This window comes from Lethenteron reissneri, chromosome 4 (assembly GCF_015708825.2).
Source record: "Lethenteron reissneri isolate LAM-NWPU_2019-01 chromosome 4, ASM1570882v1, whole genome shotgun sequence".
Classification (NCBI taxonomy): Eukaryota; Metazoa; Chordata; class Hyperoartia; order Petromyzontiformes; family Petromyzontidae; genus Lethenteron; species Lethenteron reissneri.
Window position 1 is genome coordinate 469,631 of NC_083782.1, and position 18,987 is coordinate 488,617.

General features: G+C 44.8%; 1 protein-coding gene across 3 annotated transcripts in view; it reads right to left on the reverse strand.

Moving 5' to 3' along the window:
- The window catches only part of RAD17 (RAD17 checkpoint clamp loader component), a 111,530-nt gene that overhangs the window by 55,133 nt on the left and 37,410 nt on the right, over positions 1-18,987 (reverse strand). For 2 of the 3 annotated variants that reach the window (XM_061561777.1, XM_061561797.1), the window contains exon 3: positions 8,394-8,633. The exons of the other annotated variant lie outside the window; for it this stretch is intronic. In XM_061561777.1, the coding sequence (XP_061417761.1) occupies positions 8,394-8,633 (240 nt within the window). The remainder of the gene's footprint in view (positions 1-8,393; positions 8,634-18,987) is intronic. 3 annotated transcript variants of the gene reach the window in all.

An 18,987-nucleotide genomic window follows, 5' to 3' on the forward strand; every position in this document is an offset into this window, starting at 1 on the left:
ACCCTAGTCAGCCCTCCTTGTTATTCGACGACTTGGACTGCCTTCCTTCCACTATCCTTCCTATCTCATGTCTGCTGATTCTTCTGGGAGACTTCAACCTCTATCTTACTTCCCCATGTACGTCCTCGACTTTAATGTCTCTCACTAGCTCTATCAACCTACACCTTGTCTCCTCTCCTCCAGCTCACTCCTCCAGTAACTTGCTTGACCTTATCTTCACTTCTGCTTGCTCAGTGTCGCATGTACTAGTTGACCCTTGTCCTCCCTCTTGGAGATGTCAAATATAACTTCCAAAATTCACCCAACCTTTTCCTCCCTTGATCCCCTCCTGCCGCCTTCCCTGCTTCCCCACTATCCTCCCGTTCCTCCTAACTCTCAACTGATTCCCTCTTATCTGGAATCTTCCCTGACTCCTTCAAAACCACCATCATGCTACCCCTTCTCAAAACCCCTTCCCTAGATCCTTCCATCCCTGCACACTATCACCCTATTACCTTGCTTTCCTACTTTTCCAAACTCCTTGAACGCTTAGTTCACACCCGACTCACTTCTTAAATTTCTTACTCACTCTCTCTATCCCTTCCACCAGTCTGGTTTCTGTCCTCTCTATTCCACCAAAACCGCTCTCCTCCACGTGCACAACCACTTGGCTAACTCACGCCACTTGGGCCTTTCATCTCCCCAATTTTGCTCGACCTGTCTGTAGCATTCGACACCCTTGATCACTCCATCCTCTTATCAACTGTCTAACCTCGGTATCTCTAGCACCCCACTTCATTGGTTCCGCTCTTACCGCACTTCTCGTTCATCCACTGTCTCTTTTAACCATGGTTCTCTCTCTCACTCCCCCATCACAGTTGGTATCCCCCAGGGTTTTGTACTTGGTCCTCTCCTATTCTCCCTTGACACATCCCCCTTCTTTTCCTTCAAGGCTCTTACTCCCGACCTTTCCGACCACATCTCATCCTGCCTAATGGTCATCTAAAGCATGAATGACACACACTATTTGGTTCTTTCGGTAAAGTCATGTAGGTATAAAATATATATATATCACGACGTTTCGATCGCAACACAAGGGGTCGCACTCAGGCGGAAAATAATAATAATAATCCAGCAGTGGAACTGCTGAACCAGCTGGTTCAGCAGTTCCACCTTTAACCTTCCCTTCATCTCTCATTGCTTCTCTCATTCAACAACTTCACTGGCTTCCTATCTATCAAAGCTGTCTCTTTAAATTGCTCACCTTAGTTTTCAAAGCTTTGCGTGAACTGCCCACCCCTTACCTCTCTTCTTTCCTTTCCTTATACAGTGATACCTCGGTTCACGAACTTAATTCGTGAACTGACTCTGGTCGCGAACCGAATTGGTCGTGAACCGAGGCACATTTTCCCATAGGGTTCAATGTAAATCCGGTTAATCCGTTCTGACCTTTTTTTTTGGTTTTTGAAGCACAAAAATATGAAACAAATTACAATACACATTAGTACTGTACAGTATAGTAATGTATAAAGAGAGAACACTAACCTTAAATTTCGATTTAAAGCTTTCGTGACTGCAGGGATTCATCTTCTTGGTTCTTTTGGTAAAGTCACGTAGAAGGGAAGTAATAAAATAATAAAAATAAAACATAATAAAATAAAATAATTCTCTACGTGACTTTACCGAAAGAACCAAGAAGATGAACACTAACCTTGCTTGAGATGACTTCAATAAGCACTCAAACGGGTGAACTGTACAATACAGTAAGTACAGTATTGTACAGTACAGTACAGTAGTACAGTACAGTACTGTATGTGCTAAAAAGCACACCAAAAAGCAAAAAGTCACTGAAAGTGTCTTCACAGTACTCACAGTACTTCTTTCTGTGTCTCTTCTTCTCTCCACGATCTTCCTACAGGAAGTCACGACCATGTGATAGCCTGGAAATAGCATTAAAATGGCCGCGGCTCCTGTTCGTGAACCGAAGCGGAGTTCGTGAACCGGAGCATATTTTTATGAACTTTTCTGTTCGTGAACTGAGTTGTTCGTGAACAGAAGCATTCGTGAACCGAGGTATCACTGTATATCCCTGTTCTGCCTCACGGCAGGTGTCTTGCCTCACGGCATATGTGGGGCGTATGTACACAGGAATTTCCTGTTTTTGATGCTAAGTTTGGTCACGTGACCAGGAAGTTGCGATTTAAGATTCCCGCTCAACCACGCGGGTGTCGGCCATTACACATATAATTCAAGTTGGCGGCACACATCATGTCCCAGTGAAGCCAGCCGCAATTGTCCATTGTGGGACTTTAAGAAGCATTGTATGTAAGTTCGTTTATGTTCTTATAATATTGGCAATGCTGTTATAATGTTAGAATGACCGTTATAATGATGTAAATGCCTTTATAATGCTGTTAAATTGTTATGATAAATACGAGGCCTAGTTAACAACGAAGCCTGCAAATTTCCTTATTGTGAATGTTACTTGTAATTTAATAAGTCGAGTCAAACTTGTACCCAAGTAACTATATTGCGATCCTGAGAGCAAGGATGACAAAATATCTCATCCACAATTTAGTGTCATGTGTAATACTGTACATTTGGGGTGCAGTGTGATGAATACACAATGTGCCTTTATGTAACACAGCAGCTTGTGCTCTTGTATAGTTATTCAGTGGTAATGTAGGGGCCTGGTCCATCCAGGATCTATTGTTTAGAAACATGTAATCTAAGACTGTTATCATGCTGTGGTGTTCATTCATTATGTTGGTGTTTCCGGGTATTACCATATGCTGTATCTGTGCTGTTTTCTCACCAGTTTTACCTCGTAAATTCAATAAATGACGTTTGGAGTCGGACGTTCATCCTGGCTCTGAGGGTTTATTGGACGCGAGGTTAACTACTCAGCTAGCAGTGCAACGCAGCGCACAGCGAGGCCGAGACAATCCCATCATTCCCGCTCCGGGCACAAGCTGTCTATCTTCTTGCTGTCCCTCCTCCACCCTGCGCACAATCTCGCTTTCGCTCCTTCTCTCTGCTTGTCCCCTTACATTGGAACAAACTCCCTCTCCACATCAGATTATTTTTGCACTGCCCTCAGATCCTATCCCTTTAACCTTCCTCTTCCACCACCCCTACCAGCACCTCCTAACGCCCCTAACCCCTCCCTAGCCGCAGCCTCCACCTTTCGCTCCCTCCACCCTAGTCACTACCGCATTCCTTATTTTGCCATTTTGTAGCGTAGTCAGTAAGCATTGTCATGCGCCTTGGTGACAGGCGCTTTATAAATCCAAAATAGAATAGAATGTAAACAAGACAATGAATTTGACGGTGAAGAGGTGAAGTGTGAGAATGAAATGGGAGATTGCCAAGTGGGATCAGGTCATATTTAGAATTTAGCGGGATCATGTCACAGATTTGCCACAAAATAATACTGTCAGGATGAGCGTTAGTGTTTCTGTTATCAAGATGAAATGCAGTGACAGTTTTTTGTGGAGGCTTGGCTTGAGCCAAGGTCATCCGCGTAGGAAAATGTATTACTCAATGGGGGCATGCTGTTTGTGTAGACGCTGAAGATCCTCTTTGCGAGTACTGGATCCTGTGGCAACACCATAATTGGGGAAATGAGGCGAGGTGAGTTTGTCACCCCAATGGACACGTAGCTCCCCCCTCTATTCCTAAGCATCGTCCATAGCAGGGATAATGTTTTGATGCAGGGAATGATCCTTACAAGCTTCAGCATCAGGCCTTGAATCCAGACCATGTTGTAAGCTGAAGACGGTTATACAAAGGCTAATACAATCTTGATTTGAAGTTTTCATGACTGCAGGGATCCATACTCTTTGGTTCTTTCGGTAAAGTCACTTAGGTATAAAATAAAATACATTAAATCATGACGTTTCGGGCGCAACACAAGCATTCGTCTTCAGGTGGGACAATCACAGCAAGAAACAATTGCTGAAGTGGGCAACAGAGGTGCTTGTATCAAGAGGCTATATAGGTAAGAGAGGGGGGGGGGCAGAGCCAGGGAGGAGAGATAGAAAGGTTGGGGTGTGGGGTAGGGGGGAATGGGGTGCTGAGACAAATGCCGGGGCTGGCAAGTAAGCGGGGCTGGGGGGTAGGAAGAATGGGGTGCTGCACGACGAAAGCCGAGGCTGGGAAGTACCAATAAAGCCAACAACCCCAATGCAGCAGCAATGCCAAACGCTAAGAATGCAATTAACTCGGCAAAATAGACAAGTGCCCGGTAAATATGATGGAACAACCATAAAGTATTTAAGGTTTTACCTGGTTAATAACATCCTTCCAATGATCTTCTTGGTTCTTTCGGTAAAGTCACGTAGAATGGAAATAATAAAATAATAAAAATTTCTACATTATAAAATAATTCTCACAAAGTTTTAGCCACAACACAAGCAGCCGTCCTCAGGTGAAGAACAGGTCTGTCGGGAAGACAGCGTCTGAATGAAACACCCCAGGCTTGGAGCGTATATTTAAGCTGGGTTGGAGGGGGAAGAGCGCCTTGACAAAAGAATTTGCATATCAAGAGGAATTTAGCATATTTATGGGAAATGCAGATATGGGATTAGTACTACTTGTGAAATGCGTAGGAGGTGGTCGGGGGGTTTCAAAGTCATTATGCCCGTGCATTATGCAGGATTAGCAGCATCAAAGGGAGGGGATGGGGTAGCATTAATAAAGGGAAGGAATGTTAATAGTATGTAGCTGCAGTAACTAAACCACCACGTAAAAAACTAAAGTATAAACTACATAGTATCATCAGTATACTAAATAGACTCTCCAATAAGCTGAGCTACTAACAGTAAGTAATACATTACAATTCTACGTCGCAAAAAATATAATATGCTTCCAGCTAAACTTTTTCTCTTACATCACACGGGTCTACCCCGTACTATATACTGCCATAGACAAACCCAACATTAAATTACATACTGTATTACTATACACCACCCTATACCTTCGACTATACATTGTAATATTACACTATGTATTATTCTACCCACCCTACTGTATATCACACTGCTGTATATTCACTATACAATTACGATACTATATATTACCTTATACATTGTATTAAACATTACAATTTTATACTATTTATTATTATACAATCTGCTATACACTATACCATTGACCGTCGCGTGAAAGATACTAAGAGGAAGCAACGAAATATGTCAATGGGAGAGTAGTGGTAGGAGACTTGCAGCGGAGCAAAGAATCCATTCCCTGCGGAGAATACAAGATATATAGTCAATGCCAGTGAGTGGACTGCGGTCTGAAAGTCACCGTAAACGTGAACACAATCAGTTAAGATCCGAAATGGTTTATTACGTCCTTCCAATGATTGCTCAGCCAGAATCCATCTTCTCGGTTGAAATTGTCTCTGTGTTTGTATATGTGGATCGCCTCATGAACGAATCTCTCATGGTAGCCAGATGGCTTGCAGAGAACCTCTGTCTTGGAGAAGTCAATATCATGTGAGCCCACTGAATTGTAACAGTGATCTGCCACGGCTGAGGTGTTTGTCCTACCATGTTTCAAGTCTGCTTTATGTTCACGGATGCGGTCCGAGACATGTCGTTTGGTTTCTCCAATGTAACTGCTACCACAGAGGAAACTTAGTTTGTAGACGCCAGGGTACTATATGTCTGGAACCACATCTTTTACAGACGCGACCAGATCACGGATTTTATGTACTGTCTTCTTGGTTCTTTCGGTAAAGTCACGTAGAAGGGAAGTAATAAAATAATAAAAAAATAAGACACCATCGCAATCATTGAAGACTTGGTTCATCAAGGACTGATTACTGGGGTACCCCCCCTGGTGAGACACTGCTTAACCAATACATACTTCACCTGGAATGGAACTTTCTACAAACAGAGGGCACTCCAATGGGCTCCCCCCTATCTCCGGTTGTAGCCAACGTTTTCATGGAGAAATTTGAGACTGACGCCATCCAGACTGCCACTCTGCGCCCGACCTTATGGAAGAGGTACGTAGATGACACTTTTGTCATCTGGCCACATGGCCGGCCTGCTCTAGACCAATTCCTCGACCACATCAATTCCATACACCCAACCATCAGATTCACCATGGAAGTCGAGAAAGATGGCAAGCTACCCTTTTTGGATGTCCTAATTAAAAGGAGACCTGATGGTTCAATGAGCCACTCTGTCTACAGGAAAGCCACCAGTGGGCTCACGTGATAATGACTTCTCCAAGACAGAGGTTCTCTGCAAGCCATCTGGCTACCATGAGAGATTCGTTCACGAGGCGATCCACATATACAAACACAGAGACAATTTCAACCGAGAAGATAGATTCTGGCTCAGCAATCATTGGAAGGACGTAATAAACAATTTCGGATCTTAACTGATTGTGTTCACGTTTACGGTGACTTTCAGACCGCAGTCCACTCACTGGCATTGACTATATATCTTGTATTCTCCGCAGGGAATGGATTCTTTGCTCCGCTGCAAGTCTCCTACCACTACTCTCCCATTGACATATTTCGTTGCTTCCTCTTAGTATCTTTCACGCGACGGTCAATGATATAGTGTATAGCAGATTGTATAATAATAAATAGTATAAAATTGTAATGTTTAATACAATGTATAAGGTAATATATAGTATCGTAATTGTATAGTGAATATACAGCAGTGTGATATACAGTAGGGTGGGTAGAATAATACATAGTGTAATATTACAATGTATAGTCGAAGGTATAGGGTGGTATATAGTAATACAGTATATAATTTAATGTTGGGTTTGTCTATGGCAGTATATAGTATGGGGTAGACCCGTGTGATGAAAGAGAAAAAAGTTTAGCTGGAAGCATATTATATTTTTTGCGACATAGAATTGTAATGTATTACTTACTGTTAATAGCTCAGCTTATTGGAGAGTCTATTTAGTATACTGATGATACTATGTAGTTTATACTTTAGTTTTTTACGTGGTGGTTTAGTTACTGCAGCTACATACTATTAACATTCCTTCCCTTTATTAATGCTACCCCTATCCCCTCCCTTTGATGCTGCTAATCCTGCATAATACACGGGCATATGACTTTGAAACCCCCCGCCCACCTACTACGCATTTCACAAGTAGTACTAATCCCATATCTGCATTTCCCATAAATATGCTAAATTCCTCTTCATATGCAAATTGTTTTGTCAAGGCGCTCTTCCCCCTCCAACCCAGATTAAATATACGCTCCAAGCCTGGGGTGTTTCATTCTGACACTGTCTTCCCGACAGACCTGTTCTTCACCTGAGGACGGCTGCTTGCGTTGTGGCCAAAACGTCGTGAGAATTATTTTATTATGTTTAATTTATTTTATTTTATTATTTCCATTCTACGTGACTTTACCGAAAGAACCAAGAAGATGAATCCCTGCAGTCACGAAAGCCAGTGAAGTTATTGAAGGAGAGGAGAGCAGTGAGATGTGAATGAAAGGTTGAGTACAGTCCGTGCAGATGCGTTTTGGATGTGTTGGAGAGAGATAAAGGCGTAAGCAGGGAGACCGACCAGGAGTGAGTTGCAGTAATCCAGACGAGTGAAGACAAGGGAGTGTGGTAGTGATGAGTGGGCGGATTTTCCTGATGTTGTACAGATGGTAACGCCATGTGCGAGTGGTGTTTGTAATGTGAAAAATGAAGGAGAGAGTGGAATCGAAGGTAACACCGAGAGTGAGTGTGGTAGAGTTTGGGAAGAGGCTAATGGGGGGGGGGGGTAAAGAAATGAGGGGTGCAGGAAGGGTTGAGCGAGAGGATTGAAATAAAAGCATCGAAGTTTTGGAAGGATTTAGGGAAGGGAAATTTTCGGTCATCCAGGCTTGCATGGCTGTCAGGCAGGATGAGATGCCTTAACAGACTGTTGGGGCAAGTGTTGTTAGTGAGCACCTATGAAGGCTGGTACGGTGCACAAGGGGGTAGAGGTGGCCAGCACCAAGTCCGGCTGCCATTGTCTCCCAAGTGGTGATGTTTACACACTCCACCACGTACTTATTTGAGGCTGAGTCGAACGAGGAGAGGCCCAGAACTGGTTCAGATAATCGCCTCACTGATGTTGGCCATGAGCAGGAATCGAATTCGAGTTGCCAGTTTAGTAGTGCAAAGTGTTATCCGCTACACTACCAGTACACAAAACTTAAAACACACTGATACGCAAAACTTCCTGCAAGGTACAAGTCGTGTCCCAGCAGTATGGCCTAGGTTAGTGGACATGGCCTAGTGAAGCGGACGTCACCCCATTAGGGGCAGCATGAACACATTTTATTTCAACAATGAAGGTCAAGCGGGACCTCAAGCAATAGCCTTTAGAAGTAGGAGTCCTGGAAGAATGGTCACAAGTGTAATCATGGTCCAGCCTACCACTGGGGGGGGCCTCACCGTTGTTGTTGGCGCATGCCGCTCCACCCAGCTCTCTGCACTGTCTCTGTTGTAGTCCTGTCGCCACCCAGTTTTGGCCATGGCAGCACAAGAAGCAGCAGCAGCACCACGTCGGGATTTAACTTTGCTTGCAACTGGTATGTGTGGTCTAAGGCTTGAGATTGTATCTCTACAACCACTGGCCTTTGACAGGTCTCCACCGATACCTTCAAAGGATGACTGCACCCATGGCGGATCCATCTGTGCAGAGGAAATATGGAAAGGTTTGATCACAAATTAAATTACAACTGTGCTATCAAAAGATGGCATGTGGCTATAAAAACATCTTTGAAACTCAGTCAAAAAATCTCAAATCACTTCAGAAACCCAGATTGATCCCTTTATTCTGGAGTTAGGCTAATAAACTTAATAAGTGTACAGGTGAGTGTACAGGTCATGGTAGAAGTGAGAGAGTCTACAGGCAAGTGAAAGTACAGGTGAGTATAACATCAATAACAACAAACACAGCTGTGTGGAATTACCGAAGATCAACCTCAAAGCTAAGCTCTTTAATACAATATGTGTTTTACATTTGTAATGAAATCTACGAGGGAGACAGGTAAGTATTAACCCTTTTTATTTCTCTCTTCAGCTTCGCTTCACGCAGCCATCTCCATGCTCTCTCTCCCCGCGACTCCCGCTATTTTCCTCGCCCGGCCTCTTTCATCCTGCTCTCTCCTCCTCCAATCATGTCCCCCGTAAGGACCTTTCCTAGAGCGCGCCATGCTGCCAGCGGCTCATTCTCCAATGAGAGAGCTGCGAGACTCTGCTGACAGCTATGTACTTCTTCTCTCTTCCGAATTATCGCAGCGTGCGGCCATGCGGCCAGCGGCTCATTCTCCAATGGGAGAACTGCGAGACTCTGCTGACAGCTATGTACTGCTTCTCTCTTCCGAATTATCACAGCCCTGAGTATCCTACATCACCTCACCAACCTGAAAAAAAAGTTGTCCTCAACGTAACAACCCCGCTGCGTGGCACCGGGACGAGCCCAATGTCCAGATACACCGCACCATTTGCCCAAATAAAGAAGGTGCCAGCACAAGTCATCCATGAACGCATCACCCTCAAATGTGCATGTGTGTCCCATCTCAGCATGCGGACGCACACCAGCAGCACACCCCTCCAAATGACAACCCGCGCTTGTGTAACACAACAACTGGAGAAAGGGCGAACAACATAAGCATACACAACCACAAATATTTTATATAAAACATTATTGACAATCCTGCAGGCATCTAAACACCCACAGTGTAATCCCGGTGAGGGAGGGGGGAACAAAAACACACAAGACAGCCAGGGTGACACAACGCACAGACTACAGCCTGTACAGGATGTCAACAGCAACCACATCGATAATTGTTTTTTTACCCTTTTATCTGGCAACAAAATTGACACCTTTTTTACAAGGAGTCATATTTGCATTGACCACAATACCTGCAGTCGGAATGCAAACAAAAAACACAACTCTGATAATGTATGCACTGTCCTTGAAATTGATTGGTCCACACCCAAGACAGCTTTTCTTAGAACCTAGTCTCACATGGTGTTGGACCAGATGACGCCAAGGACAGTGCATACATTATCAGAGTTGTGTTGTTTGTTTGCATTCCGACCGCAGGTATTGTGGCCAATGCAAACATGACTCCTTGTAAAAAATGTGTCAGTTTTGTTGCCAGATAAAAGGGTAAAAAAAGAATTATCATATTTTGCTACTGGAAAAGGAGGTTCCAATGGAGCAACCACATCCCCGTCAATGCATCAGCCTTGGGGAACCCTAAGGAGAATCATCCTGAACAATCCTCCCAGGTCCCTTCGTCGTGCCGCATCGTCGCCCCCCCCAATCACCGCAGGAGCATGCTCCGGACTTTTGCACAAGTGATAGGTGCCGGCAGCAGCATCCGAGGCTGATCCACCCCTCCCGTCACATGCGGCCCTGGGGGAGGAAGGCATCAGCCTTTAGTGGGGTCCCGTCGCAGCTGGCTGTCCCCCTGACCTCGCCAGTGACAGTGGAGGCGATGGAGCAGATAGGGGTGAATCTGTAGGTGTGAGTGGTGGCGTTGCGTGTGGTGGTGCGTCGGCCAGCAGTGGCATCTCAGTGATATGTCTCGACACGTCAGGCTTCAGCCGCGCAGGGTGTACATACCACTGGCATTAGCCCAATTGGACATGTATAAACTGGGGCTGAAGAGCTTCAACAATTTTGACAGGCCCCTGCCATGTCCCCAAGAAAACCTGGGGGTAATGCAACCAAGCCATTGTCCCCCACTGGAAAGGAAAAGCAGTAATGACGTTCTATCTAGTCTGTTCGTTCACAAAGTGAGCGGACGCCGCCGCCACTTGCACCGCCTCCCTTGTCGACTGTCACTGCTGCATTGAACGGCGTATCATCGTCGGCCACTTAGTTGCCCACTCGGGAGGTCAACCAGCTGATATCCAATGGGGGGGATCCGGGTCCTGCCCATACATTAAGAAAAATGGGGAGTATCCTGTGGAGGTATGAGGTGCCAACCGGTACACTGTGAGAACCCCCCGTAATGTGCAGGTACAAGTCGGTCTGACTTATCGACGACTTGGCACAAGATAGCAGTTATGGTGCAGATTAGGCGTTCCACCATCCCATAAGTCTGTGGGTGGTACGGTGATGTGAGCAACTTCTTCATACCCAAAATGTCGCACAGCTCCTGGACTGGTTTAGACAAAAAATTGCGGCCCTGATCCGTGAGCAATTTCTCCAGGGCACCCTTCTCCAGGAAAACCACCACAATAGACAGTCGTACGATTGGCGAGGGGCCATGCCAAAGGCCAACGGGTGAAATACCCAACACCCACGAGCAAAAATTTGTGACCCCAAGCAGTGCGAGGGAAGGGTCCTAAAATGTCAAGAGCCACCAGCTCATTCACCTGGGAGACAGCGATAGATTGCAATGGCACTGTCACAAGGCGAGCACATTCAGCACACGTGGCTATCTACGTGCGTACATCTGCTGACATGCCTGGCCAGAAGTAGTGACTTCTAAGCGTGGCGAGCGTCTTGCATTCACCCAAGTGCAGGAGACGGTGACAATGAACCTCCGCCACCAGTCCGTTCCCGTACGGATATAGGAACAACCAGCCAGTGACGCTGGGTGTCGAGTTCCCATCGCATAAGCAGGCCATTAACATTCGCAAATGACGCCGCAGCAAGAATCGACTTGGGGGGGCGAGAGTGAACCAGGGCACGAAACGACGCTAACATGTCATCTTCCATTTGCAACCGCAACAAATCCTCCCGGCTAAGCCCTATATCACAGTCCATCAACGTAGCCTTGGAGGAGCCTGCATGCGTGTCGATCGGCGTTACAAGGCTCGGCGTATCATTAGGAGCTGGCCTGCATCTACCAGACCCCCCAGAGCAAGTGCAAGCCGTCCTAGCTGGCAGGCCCGACAAGGCATCCTGCTTGGCGTAGCGCATCACTTTCCTGTGGACCACGTCATAAGAGATTTCCTGCAGGCACTCAATCCATCTGTCCATCTGGCCCGAAGGATGTTGATTGCCGAATGAAAACTGCAGCGCCGCATGGTCGGTCCTCTCCACAAATCGTTGGCCGTATAAGGGCGGAATCGGCAGACGAAATGTACAACTGTTAGGGGTTCCCGGCGCATGACGGAGTACCGCTGTTCAGCCGGTGACAGCACCCAACTGCCATAGGCGATCACGACTTTCCGGTCAGACTGGGCCTGCGATAACATGCCCCCAAACCGCATATCGCTGGCATCCGTGTCCAATATAAAAGGCAACTAAAAATCAGGCTAAGCCAGTGCCAGAATATCCATAAGAAACCCTCGCAAATTCCTAAAGGCCAAATCCTCCTCAGGACCCCAGTGAAACTTCTGACCCTTGGCAGTAAGCGCATGGAATGGCTTCGCAATGGCGGAAAAATCCAGTACAAAACGGCGATAGTATGACACAAATCAAACAAACCTCCGAACATCCGATACTGAGACGGGTGTGGGATCAGTCATGAACACAGTGAGTCTTGTCGGGGTATGTGGCCACACCTGCCATGCTGACGTGCCCCAAATATTTGACAGAGGACTGCGCTAGGTGGCACTTAGACAGTTTAAGCTTCAGGCTTGCCCCCTGAATGCTTGAAAAAACCAGTGCCAACTGCTGTAAATGTTCCTCAAAAGACCGCCCAAAAATGATGAAGTCGTCCAAGTAAATCAAAAAGACGTCCCATTGAAGACCTGTCAGGACCAACTCCATCAACCATTGAAAAGTGGCTGGCGCTGTCTGGAAACCTATCGGCAAACAGTTAAAATTCATTGTAAAGTGCCCTGGAAAGGGTGCTATATAAATAAGAAATAGAATAGGTACACCACTCTGTCCTATCGTCTCCACCATTGACTCACCCACCTATAAACTGGCCCGATTTCTGTCTGAGACACTGCTTCTATTCACTGGCAAGACCACCTCAGCTGTACTTAATTCAGCTCACTTGGTATCTCTAATTAAAGACATCTCACTATCTCCAGGTGATTTGCTTGTCAGTTTCGATGTAGTTTCTTTGTTTACTAAAGTTCCTGTGCCTGACACCATTGCAATCATCGAAGATTTGGTCCAACAAGGACTGAATGCTGATGTACCGGCCCTGGTGAGATACTGCCTCACCAAGAATATACTTCACCTGGAATGGTACATTCTACAAACAAGTTGAAGGTACAATCTTAATTTTGGAGCTTTCGTGACTGCAGGAATTATTCTTTGGTTTTTTCGGTAAAGTCACGTATAAAAATAAAATAATAAAATAAATAATAGCATACGACGTTTCGATTGCAACACAAGCAATCATCATCAGGTATAATAAAATAGCGACATAGAATATAACCAGAAAACTATAGACAGACATATAAGCAGACAGATATCACCAAGATACATAGAGAGAGCAACCCAGGTACAGAGAGAGGTGATCGTCTCTGTGGGGTGGCCTTAAATAGACAGAGGGGGGCGGAGGCAGAGAGAGGGAGGGGGTAGGGAAAACATTTACATGTCAATGAGTACGAAGGGAGGGGAGTAAGGTAAGCAGGCTTAGAGGGAGACAGAACACACTAAATTAAATAACCTTCGATACTTTGCTAGGTTATTTAATTTAGTGTGTTCTGTCTCCCTCTAAGCCTGCTTACCTTACTCCCCTCCCTTCGTACTCATTGACATGTAAATGTTTTCCCTACCCCCTCCCTCTCTCTGCCTCCGCCCCCCTGTCTATTTAAGGCCACCCCACAGAGACGATCACCTCTCTCTGTACCTGGGTTGCTCTCTCTATGTATCTTGGTGATATCTGTCTGCTTATATGTCTGTCTATAGTTTTCTGGTTATATTCTATGTCGCTATTTTATTATACCTGATGATGATTGCTTGTGTTGCAATCGAAACGTCGTATGCTATTATTTAATTTATTATTTTATTTTTATACGTGACTTTACCGAAAAAACCAAAGAATAAGTTGAAGGTACCTCAATGGGTTCTCCCTTGTCTCCAGTGGTAGCCAATATTTTAATGGAGACAGATGCCATCCAGGCATCCATCCTACGTCCTTCCTTGTGGAAGAGATACGTAGATGATACATTTGTCATCTGGCCACATGGCCTGCCAGCACTGAACCAATTCTTCAACCACATTAATTAATACACCCAGCCATCAAATTCACCATGGAGGTGAAAAGGATGGCAAGTTACCATTCTTGGATGTTTTAATCAAAAAGTAACCAGATGGCTCATTGGGACACTATCTACAGGAAAGCCACCCACACGGATGCCTATTTAAAACCTGACTCCCACCACCATCCAGCCCAGGTGAATTCCCTCATCAAAACTCTACACCATAGGGCTCATTGCATTTCTGACCATCACCACCTAGCCAGTGAACTGGAGTACGTACACCAAGCCCTCAAGATGAATAGATATTCGGACTGCACAATCCGTAAAGCTGCCACCCCAACCATTAGGAGAGAACCATCTGAGGATCCAATCAAAACCATCACCTTGCCATACATAGCATGGGTCACCAAAAAGATTTCCAAAATCATGAGCAAACTCAAGATCCAGGTTCGATTCAATACAGTACATTAAATTTGTGATCTTATCCCATCTGTGAAGGATGTGATCCCTGACATGCAATACCCCGGCGTCTACAAACTAGGCTGTGTCTGCGGCAGTAGTTACATTGGAGAAACTAAGCGACATGTCTCAGAACGTGTTCGAGAACACAAGGCGGATCTGAAACAGGGTAGGACCAATACCTCGGCCGTGGCTGATCATTATTTTAACGCGGTGGGCACACATGAAATAGATTTCTCCAAGACGAAGGTACTCTGCAAACCCACTAGCTATCAACAAAGATTTGTTCATGAAGCCATCCAGATATATAAACAGACACAATTTCAACCGAGAAGATGGGTACAAACTGAGCAATAATTGAAAGGACGTTATTAACCAGGTAAAGTCATAACTGGCTGTGATGCTTCCATCCTACCTGCCGATGTTAGCAGTTATTCCCGACTCTCTGAGTTACATTACCTTGTTAAATGTATTTACATTAACAGGCAAAATTTCTCACTAACATAGCCGCTGCTCCCTTTTCCTCGATGTGGCGGTGGCTCTCGTTGTTTAATAGGCTGAATGTCTCACTGACAAGGCCACCGTTGCGGTGGTTCTCTTGCGTTGACATACTGGTCTCTCTCAGTGCAGCGGCCAACACCGCAGATTTTGTTGCCCACGAGGTGGCGTTGTGCCCGGTTCTCTGACACTGACATGCCAATCTTCTTATTAACACAGCCGCTGCTTGCGGAAGCCATCTCACATTGACATGCTCATCTCTAATCTCTAGCAATACAATGGCCGCCTCTTCAACACCGTTGTCGTGAAGTATATCAGGCTCTCCGATCTTACATTTACATGCAAATTACAGATTGACATGCTAATCTCTAGAAATACAATGGCCGCCTCTTCAACACCGTAGTCGTGAGGTATTTCAGGCTCTCCGATCTTACATTTACATGCAAATTCCATCTCTAGCCCCGCCCACTTCCACTTGGGTTGCACCCATCTCAAACCTATATAACCTCTTGTTGCAGCAGCTCTCCGCTATATTTCTCCTGCCTCAGCAGTTCACCTGCTGTATTTCTTTTCACCTGAAGACGATTGCTTGTGTTGCGATCGAAACGTCGTGATTTTTTTCTACGTGACTTTACCGAAAGAACCAAAGAGTATTAAATGTGTACAGTGAGCGCATTATGCAAGAGACATGCCTGGATTCTATCAAAGCAGGTGTGAAGATTGGAGGCTGAAGAATAAATAACTTAAGATATGTTGATGATACCACCCTATTCTTAGGTTTTTTTCTGTAAAGTCACGTAGATAAAAAATAAAAATTAATAAAAGTAAACTAATTTTTATTTTATTTTACTAATTTTACTTTTATTAATTAATTTTAAAAAATTCCTACGTGACTTTACCGAAAAAACCTAAGAATATGAATCCTTGCAGTCACGAAAGCTTCAAATCTAGAATTACCACCCTACTATCAAATAGCCAAGCTAAAATGATGACCCTGTTGGTAAATGTTAACGAAGCTAGTGAGAAGGCTGGATTCTCCAAAAAACAAAGGTAATGGCGACCGAACTAAACTCATTTAGTCTGGAAAATAAACCAATCAAAGTTGTGAAAAATGTATTCCTGGGCTCCTTGACTGCTGAAGATGGGGAGTGTAGCTACGAGATCAGAAGGCAGCTAGTTCTCGGTAGAACAGCTATGCCACAGTATAATAAGATATGGAGAGACAAGGGCTTTACCATAAACACCAAGAAGAGGCTTTTCAAAGCTCTGGTATTTCCTGTTGCTCTATATGGATGTCAGTCATGGACACTGAGATTGAGTGAGCGAAAGTGCATTTGAGAATTGGTGCTGGAGAAGAATGCTACGTATACCATGGACAGCCAAAATATCAAACATGTTCGTCCTAAGAGAGGATGGTCTTACTCTCCTAGTCGAGGCCTTATTCGTGAATCAGATATTGACATACTTTGGACACGTTATGAGGACCTCTGGACTAGAGGAATGGGTCTTGCTTCGGAATTGAGAAGGTAGCAAGGGCAGAGGTTGACCTCGAGAGGAGGTGGATGGACAACATCTGGAACACCACTGGCCTTGCACTAACCCAGCTACGAGAGGCAGCGAGAGACAAGTGTGGATGGGACAGTGTCCCATTGAGCCATCAGGTCTCTTTTCGATAAAAAGATCCAAGAATGGTAACTTGCCATCCTTTTCCACCTCCATGGTGAATTTGATGGCTGGGTGTATGGAATTGATGTGGTTGAAGAATTGGTCCAGAGTTGGTAGGCCATGTGGCCAGCTACGAGGCAGCGAGAGACAAGTGTGGATGGCGGAGTCTGGTCATAGGGTGGATGCCTGGATGGCATCTGTCTAAAATTTCTCCATGAAAACAACACGATTTCAATTTAATTAAACATCAATTGTCATCCTCGTGAATCTTAAAAAAACGATCATGATCTTTTCCTCAAACATAAATCCAGTTTCAGTCTCTTCACCTATTTCGAATATCAGAAACACCACCATTTGAACAAAAGGAGTACTTGAATTTACTAACTGAACATTGTGGGGAGCGGTAGTGTAGTGGTTAGCGTGCTGCGCTACGAACCTGGCGACCCGAGTTCGATTCCCGCTCATGGTCAACACCAGTGACAATTATCTGAACTGGTCCTGGGCCTCCCCTAGGTCGACTCAGCCTCAAATGAGTACCTGATACGATGCATAAACATCACCACTAGGGAGACAAAGGCGGTCGGGCGTGGTGCTGGCCACCCACCCCCTCGTGTGCCGTTCCGGCGTTCATAGGTGCTCACAAACAGCCATTGCCCCATAAGTCTGTTAAGGCTATACGACAGATTCTTCATCTTTGTGGGAAGCGGTAGTGTAGCGGTTAGCGCACTGCACTACGAAAACAGTGACCCAAGTTTGATTCTGCAATGCACCATCAGAGTATGAGAGCTCGGGGTAAGCATTTAGACCATTGGAACCACATTTGCCAGCAAAAAATATGATAAATGTTTTTTTACCCTTCTATCTGGCAACAAAACTGACACCTTTTTTACAAGGAGTCATGTTTGCGATAAAAAGATCCAAGAATGGTACCTGCAGCCATAATGCAAACAAAAAACATAACTGATAATATATGCAATGTCCTTGAAGTTGATTGGTCCACACCCTTTGAGTTGTGCACCTTTTGGCGTCATCTGGTCCAACCCATGTGAGACTAAGCTCTAAGGAAAGCTGTCTCGGGTGTGGACCAATCAACTTCAAGGACAGTGCATATATTATCAGAGTTGTGTTTTTTTTTGCATTATGGCTGCAGGTATTGTGGTCCATGCAAACATGACTCCTTGTAAAAAAAGGTGTCAGTTTTGTTGCCAGATAGAAGTGTAAAAAACGAATTATCATCCTAAACCTTTTGAATTAAAGCTTTCGTGACTGCAGGGATTCATCTTCTAGGTTCTTTCGGTAGTCACGTAGAATGGAAATAATAAAATAATAAAAATAAAACATAATCAAATAATTCTCACGACGTTTCGCCCACAATGCAAGCAGCCGTCCTCAGGTGGAGAACAGGTCTGTCGAGAAGACAAGAGTCTGAATGACACGCCCCAGGCTTGGAGCGACTATTTAAGCTGGGATGGAGGGGCGAAGAGCGCCTTGACAAAATAATTTGCATATCAAGAGGAATTTAGCATATTTATGTGAAATGCAGATATGCGATTAGTACTACTTGTGAAATGCGTAGGAGGTTTGGCAAGGGGTTTAAAGTCATTATGCCCGTGCATTATGCAGGATTAGCAGCATCAAAGGGAGAGATAGGGTTAACATTAATAAAGGGAAGGAGTGTTAATAGTATGTAGCTGCAGTAACTAAACCACCACGTAAACAACTAAAGTATAAACTACATAGTATCATCAGTATACTAAATATACTCTCCAATAAGATGAGTTACTAACAGTAAGTAATACATTACAATTCTATGTCACAAAAAATATAATATGCTTCCAGCTAAACTTTATTCTCTTACAATACACGAGTCTACACCGTACTTCTAGATTTGATACTCTGACTGCACTATCCGCCAAGCTGTTTCTCCCACCACACAGAAACAGCCACATGAAACTCCGACCAAAACTATCACGTTACCATACATAGCAGGTGTGACCAAAAAGATCTCCAAAATTCTAAACAAACATAAGATCTAAGTCCGATTCAGTACAGTGCATAAAATCCGTGATTTGATTCCATCTGTGAAGGATGTCGTTCCTGACTTACAGTATCCTGGAGTCTACAAATTGAGTTGCATTTGTGGTGATTGCTACATTGGAGAAACGAAACGTCATGTTGCTGATCGTGTCCGCGAGCACAAGTCAGATCTGAAACACGGCAGAACTGATTCTTCGGCCGTTGCCGATCATTGCTACAACTCGGTGGGCTCTCATGAAATTGTCTTTTCCGAGAC